Here is a 7,474-nt window from a genome sequence, read left to right as displayed (position 1 = left end):
AACCAAGAAAAGTTAACATGTTTGATGAGCTAAGGAGTGGCTGAATGCCATGTGTGAACTTGTCAGGGTTAGATTATTTTATTAATGAACTAGTAATGTCAGCTGCAGAACTTGTAATCAGTGTTTTATGTACTGTTGATATCATATACGCTTGGTGTTCAGGTCATATACGCTTGGTCTGCTTCTCCTAAATTTAGTTAAATCGTCTTTATATTTGTTTTCTGTGATTCCTACTGAATGCACTTGCATCTCATGGGAAATCAGCTATGGAGAAGTTTCATTTGTGTTCTGTGAGTCCAGCAAAATTCGCCTACATCTTGTGAAAATTCAGCTATGGAGATGTTTTGTGTGCTGTGTAGTTCTGCAAAGGCACTTACACACTGTCAAAATTTAGCTAGGGACATATTTTATTTGTGTGCTGTGTATTCCTACAAAATGCACTTACATCTTGTGAAAATTCAGCCAATGTGATGTTTCATTTGTCTGCTGTGTACTCCTGCAAAATGCACTTACATATTGTGAAAATTCATCCAAGAAGATGTTTTATTTGTGTGATGTGTAGTCCTGCAAAATTAAGTCACATATATGCTCAATTGTTGCTTCAGGTTGGTCTCGGTACTGTACAAACTGCACTTCACATGCATGTAGTACAGAAGGATAGATAAGGACAACACTTTCTGACATTAACATAGTTCTCTTGCATAGCTGACATTACATTACATATAACAAAAGAGACACATACTGTTGGCAGTAAATATAGTTCATGTAAAAGCTGACGGCCAAGTTCACTAATCTAACATACATAACACTGAGAAATACATAGCCTGATATTCACAAGTTCAGAACTCGCACTGATACAGAGCACCCACCACTGGTCGATGACGGGAAGAAGTGCGGCCGACGTCATCGCATCGCCGCCATCTCCGACCGCCGTCGCCATCAGCACGCGCCAACGTTATCGTGCCTCCAGCGCATCCATGGCGGATGTGCGCGCGCGGCACATGGCCTTACCTCTTGCGGTGGCGACCTCCTGCGCGCAAGCTCCGGCTCGAGCCACAGGAGCGAAGCCGATGACACCCACACCATTGATGGAGAGGAGAACTCGGTCTCGCCGCTCATGCTGAGGAACGAAAGGGGAAAAAATATTAGAGTTAGGAATTTGGGAGGGAATCGGTGCCGCGAACCAGTTAGTCGGCTGGTCGTGGGCCCTATACTGACGTGGCGGGTGTGGCGTACACCATACGTACGCGTTGCCGTAGCACAGGACCGGTTTGCCAAGATTAAGGACCATACTGAGTCCGTATTTGTAAGTTTCAGGATTGTATAGAAGCAGTTTGTGAGTTCCGGAATCATTATAGACATCGCCAACAACTTTAAGGATCAAAGATGCATTTTACTCCTACTTACAGTCCGGACCCAGTGTTCTCAAAATCAAAAAAGAAAAAGAAATACAGTGCGGACCCACAAGGTCAACTTGGACGAGGGCCCGAACCTAAACGATCGTCTCCAGCGCAGCAAGTCTCACTAGGACAGAACAGCACCAACTGCCGCTGAGGTCCTGTCTGTGCCTTCTCTTTTCCTACTCCAACCTCCCCTCTTGATTTTTTTTCCCCTACAATCGGTTTCCACTTCTCTCCTCACCTCGCATCCTCTACTCAGGCTCAGATCCGATAGCCCCCCCGCCTCCAACCCCGCTGCGCCCAATCGGAATGTAGCTCTCCCCCAGGTCCGATCCGTTCAGCCGTAGCATTTTATTCGCCCACTGATTTAAACTTTTCGGACTTCTTTTTTGGATCCGAGTCGTGCAGGTCCTTAGTTTGGGTGTTGAGTATTGGTGTTAGCCAATGCGTTCCTTACTTAAGCCGATTATTAAGGATTTGGTTGGTTCTTGGTTGCTAGATCCGTGTGAAGGCCTACCTCTTCGGCCTGTTCTTCAGTTTATGCATTAGTGGGATCTTAGCTCGGTGCTGCGGATTTTCTTTCTTTTGTATTCTATGAAACTCAGTCAGGAAGCAATTGTTGTGTACTCCCTCCGTTCGGAATTACTTGTCTCGGAAATGGATGTATCTAGAACTAGATACATCCATTTCCGAGACAAGTAATTCCGGAGGGAGTACTTTGGAACATATCTTGTTGGGATTAGCTCATTATGAACTTGTTGTCAATCTGTATTTGCAGTTTCTTTATGTTTTTTTTAATCTCTTTAGAAGTATGTTAGAGTGTGCGCTCCGGTTCATTGCATTTTTCGCATGGGATTGGCGGGTTAATTATGGCATATGTGTGGTACGAGTGAATCAAGAGCCCTTTAGGCTTAGATGCAGTTTGGGAGTACATTAGGCATGTGATCATGTTTAGGTGAACTCTTCAATTATTTGCTCAGCTAAAACTGGATAGGTTGGATATAATTGGGAACCTTATCTGTTTCTTGACTGCATAGTAACCAACGAAGGGCCAAGACAAGAATGCCTGCTGCAGTAGAGATATCCATGCCCTGTTGAATGAGATGGTAGAATTTATGTCATTTACTACTCGACAAAGCGATGTGCGGCTCATATTCTGCTACTGATTTATATTCATGAGACGGTAGTGTATATCTCCATTGCAAGTATAGTGAGCATTGAATCTGATTTTGCTTCCCTTGTAGCACAGTAGACTAGTTTAAGAGCAGAAGAATATAGTTAATGGTTCCTGGATGAGAAGTGGAAATGCTACTGGCTGTGGAAGGAGGAGGTTTCTTCTCATCGTCAGCTTCAGGATACAGTCATGGCCTTGCTCTTTTGCTGCTTGGACGGAAAGAAGAAGAGAAGCCTGTCAAGGCATGGAGTCAGTACCGACTAGTCGATGGGGAAGCTGAGCATGTGTATCATCTGGCTAACACGAAAAACCAAGCTCCCCGTAAGTGTGCTCCCTTCATCTGCTTCGGTAGCACTGCTTTGGAGCTCGAAGGGGCGTCTCCTCCGAAATTGAGTTCAAGCAACACTTTGGACTCTTTGGAAGAGCCATCCCGTTCAACAAACAAGAAGGTTACCACTAATGGTTCCATAACTGGAGATGAGAGAAAAGGTTGTCTTAAGAGCAACTCAAAAAGGGATTCGTCAGAGCATTGTATAGTGGTGAGTGAAGGTGAAGAACCACGTGAGTCACTGGAAGAGGTGCAAACCTTGAAATCTGGTATGGAACGGAGAAAAGTTCAATGGACTGATACATGTGGAAAGGAGCTTTTTGAGATAAGGGAATTCGAAGCCAGGTACAGTCTGAAAATTATATTCCCTTCTTTCATCATTACCAGCACAGAAATAGTACATTGTCGTTTGTCTATTTGTAGATTATAAATTTTAGCACATTTCTAGAAGCAGTTCACTATTAGTGCTATAAGTTGTCTACTTTGGTGGAGTTGAACTTTGCTACTCCCTCTGATCCATATTATTTGGCGCAGCTTTAGTACAACTTTAAAGCTGCGTCAATTAATATGGATTGGAGGGAGTATTAAGGATCGTACATCAACTATCTCAAAAGTGATTCCAACTTTGTTCCGATTTACACTCATTTATTCATATGATGCACCTCCTCTATGTCGATAGAGCTGATAGGTATTTATGTGTGTTTGTTGGAATTAATGTGAAGGCCAGTTTACTACTTCGATTGCTAATTGCAACCTTTTCAAACTTATTGATTCTCTAACTGCAATCTGTTTTGAGCATGAGTGCAGACACATGCTTTATTATTTTGTTGGCTCACAAGTCTTGTACCCACTGGTTGTTACTTGTAGCCATAATATTTTCTGAGTACTGAATGATTATGTTTCTTTCAACAGCGATGGAAGTTTGTCAGATGATGAACTAGAAAATGAGGGTTTCAGGAAATGTGAGTGTGTGATTCAGTAGATTTTTCGTCTGCCATTTGAAACAATGGATAGCTGCAGCTTTTCTGCTAGGATATGCTTACGCTGGCAACTTCTCAACAATCTGGGTGATACCTGTGGCTTGAAGTTAAACAAGCAAAGGATGATCCTATATGTCTGCTTTCCTGTTAGCTAGCTTGCACGGTAGGGTTGCAGTTTTGATGCCCGCTGTATCATATCAAGATTTGACCCATTTATTTATTTTCGCCTTATTTTCCTTCCTTTGTGTTCACATGCTCCAGGTTGTAACATACAAGGCTGCTAGTAAGGGGATTCCATGTCTCCTCTTCTGTTCAATATTGTGGCAGATATGCTGGCCGTCATTATTGGCAGGGCCAAGCAGCATGGCCATGTAGAGGGTCTAGTTCCTCATCTTGTCGATGGAGGAGTTTCCATTCTACAATATGCTGATGGCATTATTCTATTCATGGAACATGACATGGCTAAGGCACATAATATGAAACTTATCTTGTGTCTCTTCGAACAATTGTCTGGATTAAAAATTAATTTTCATAAGAGCGAGGTGTTCTGCTTTGGGAAGGCCAAAGACGAGGAACACAAATACAGACAATTGTTTGGATGCGAATCAGGTGCCTTACCATTCAGTTACTTGGGTATACCGATTCATCACCGTAAGCTCTCCAATAAAGAATGGAAATGTATTGAAGAATGAATTGAAAAAAACTTAGCTGCTAGAAGGATAAGCTTATGTCATATGGAGGCCGGCTAGTCCTGATTAACTCAGTACTGACTAGTATGTCGATGTTCCTACTGTTGTTCTTCGAAATTCTGAAAGGAGTTCGCAAGCGACTTGATTTCTTTAGATCCCGCTTCTTTTGGCAGTTTGATGAGGCCAAGCGGAAATACCGTCTCGCGCGATGGGATATCATTTGCCGACCTAAAGACCAAGGGGGTCTCGGTATTGAAAACTTAGAAATCAAGAACAAATGTCTTATGAGCAAATGGCTCCACGACTAGAGACTGAGCCAGAGGGCATGTGGTCTCAACTCTTGCGCAATAAGTATCTACACTCAAAAACACTAGCCCAGGTTACCATGAGACCGACTGACTCGCCGTTCTAGAAGGGACTTATGCGCACGAAGGACCCGTTCTTTCGTAGGGTCAAATTCTTGGTTGGCAATGGAATGTCAACAAGATTTTGGGAGGACACGTGGCTAGGAGAGACGCCCTTGGCCATCCAATATCCTACACCCTATAATATTGTGCAACGTAAGAAGGATTACGTGGGTACCATCCTTCAAACAATTCCCTTGAACATCCAATTCAGACGTGTGTTAGTTGGTGAGAGATGGACCGCTTGGATGCACCTGGTTCGGAGATTGATAGAAGTTCAACTCTCCGATCAGCCGGATTCAATACAATGGAAATTGACTACGAATGGGAGGTTTACGGTGAAATCTTTTTATATGGGTCTCATTAACTCTGGCCCCCTATCAAGGTCGCTGCATATTTGGAAAGTTAAGATTCCTTTGCGTATTAAAATCTTCATGTGGTTTGTTCACAAACAAGTGATACTCACAAAGGACAACTTAATTAAGAGGCGATGGGTAGGCTCTTCGCGGTGCTGTTTTTGTGATCATGACGAAACCGTACAACACTTATTTCTTGAATGCCCACTTGCTAAGTTACTTTGGAGAACGATTCATATAGCTTTTAATATTAATCCTCCAGTTGATATTGCGTCTTTGTTTGGGATGTGGTTAGCTGGGGTTGATCAGATTACTGCGGCTCGTATTCGGATTGGAATATGTGCGTTATTATGGGCTATATGGAATTGCAAGAATGATATGATTTTTAACAGACAACACACTTTAACCTTTTTGCAGGTTATCTTCAGAGCTACAACTTGGATCCGTACGTGGTCCTTACTCACTCCTATGGACTCCAGGGAGCCTTTGATTACTGGGTGCAACCAATGGGAGATGGTAGCTCGGGTTATCTTCAACCGGTTCGGATGGCGCTCGCATAACAGGATAGGAGTCTAGAGAGCTTATCCTTTTTATCTTCATTGTGCCGGTTGACATGGTTCACATGTATTTTTCCTTTTTTTGATACTTTATTCTGGTCCGTTTTGTGAGCTGTAAGACTTTTATAACGATTCTGGATTGTTAATAAGATGGCCGCATGCATCATCATGATGCAGAGGCCGGGGCATGCCTCCATTTCCAAAAAAAGTAAGTGTTTTCAGTTCCAGGGATGTTGATTCCTGCCATCTTTGCTTTGCTTTGCTCCTCACATGTTAAGTGATGCCCTGTTAACTCATTCCTGTCAAGACGTTGTTATCATTTGTTGACGATGACTACTATTGTTAACTCCTCGTATGAAAGCTTTCTCGCCCAAGTGGATATCTTGGATGAAGTCTTTTGTCTCGGGAGGAAGTGTAGCTATAAAGATAAACGATGATGTAGGACCTTATGTTCAAACAAAGAAGGGTCTTCGACAGGGTGATCCCCTATTCATTAGGCTCTTCAACATCGTATCTGCCATGTTGGCCGTTCTAATTGATAAAGGCAAAGCAGATGAGCAGATTAGTGGAGCAGTGTCACATCTAGTCGATGGAGGCCTATCTATTCTTCAATATGATGACCTAAGGAAGGCTCGTAACAAGAAGAAATTACTTTGTGCATTCGAGCAACTATCGGGTCTTACAATTAATTTCCATAAGAGTGAGTTATTCTATTTTGGACAAGTCCAAACTATGGAGAATATAAACCGAGATTTTTGGTTATGCCTCCGATGAATTTCCATTTACATATTTAGGTATTCCTTTTCAAAACTTGCAAATGTTGAATGGAAAAGGGTGTTAGAATGGTTCAAGAAAAGACTTTGTAGTTAGAAAGGAAAACATCTTTCTTCGGGAGGTCGCCTTAGACTGATTAACTCGGTGCTTAGTAGCCTTTCCTTGTATATGATGTCCTTTTGCGCTATACCAAGGGGTATACTTAAAAAATTGGTTATTTCCGCTCTAGATTTTACTAGCAGAGTGGTTAAATGGACCATTTTGTGCCGCCCTAGAGAGCAAAAGGGGGGAGGAGGGGGTCTAGGAATTCATGATTTGGTCATGAAGGTTGCTGCCTTACCAAGCAAGTGGTTGTTTAAGCCACTGACAACTGATGGAGTGTGGCAATTGTTGATACTATTCTTGTTTATTGATGCCTTTAGTATTTTATGCCAAACTTTGACCATGGATTTAATTAAGAGAATAATAATGCATGTCCCAAAAATTATATGGTTGGATTCGTATTTGAACATGGTTTCCAATGATATCCATGCACCAATATTTGTTAGTTAAATTTAAGATCAAAATTTAACACAAAATGCGAAGGGGACCAATAAACCAGGATAAAGGTAGTACGCAATCACTACTAGGGAAAACCTTATACACAGCATCTTAGCAGTAGCGCTGGACAAAACAGAGCGCTACTGCTACTTAGTAGTAGCGAGTTTAAATAAAGCGCGCTACTGCTACTACTTTAGCACTAGCGCGTTCTGCTAAAGAACGCTGCTGCTATACTTGTACTGGGCGCAGTTGGCTAGACACACTTAGCAGTA

At 42.4% G+C, this 7,474-nt stretch overlaps 1 protein-coding gene across 4 annotated transcripts; it reads left to right on the top strand.

Moving 5' to 3' along the window:
* Positions 1-1,497: 1,497 nt before the first annotated feature.
* Positions 1,498-4,388, top strand: LOC123070027 (uncharacterized). 4 transcript variants are annotated; one of them, XR_006433298.1, is made up of 4 exons: positions 1,498-1,726; positions 2,650-3,247; positions 3,815-4,045; positions 4,144-4,388. XR_006433298.1 is itself a non-coding variant. In XM_044493031.1 (3 exons), exons 2-3 carry the CDS (start codon positions 2,706-2,708, stop codon positions 3,882-3,884), a joined length of 612 nt encoding a protein of 203 aa, XP_044348966.1. In that variant the 5' UTR covers positions 1,498-1,726; positions 2,650-2,705; the 3' UTR covers positions 3,885-4,388. The 4 variants fall into 4 exon arrangements, 3 of the variants coding, with proteins under 3 accessions (XP_044348966.1, XP_044348968.1, XP_044348967.1); XM_044493031.1 differs by having other exon boundaries at positions 3,815-4,388; XM_044493033.1 differs by having other exon boundaries at positions 1,501-1,726; positions 2,653-3,247; positions 3,815-4,388.
* Positions 4,389-7,474: the final 3,086 nt, after the last annotated feature.

Source organism: Triticum aestivum, chromosome 3B, assembly GCF_018294505.1.
Source record: "Triticum aestivum cultivar Chinese Spring chromosome 3B, IWGSC CS RefSeq v2.1, whole genome shotgun sequence".
Taxonomy (NCBI): Eukaryota; Viridiplantae; Streptophyta; class Magnoliopsida; order Poales; family Poaceae; genus Triticum; species Triticum aestivum.
Note: the sequence above shows the minus strand (reverse complement) of the source record. Positions and strands in the feature narration are given on the sequence as shown.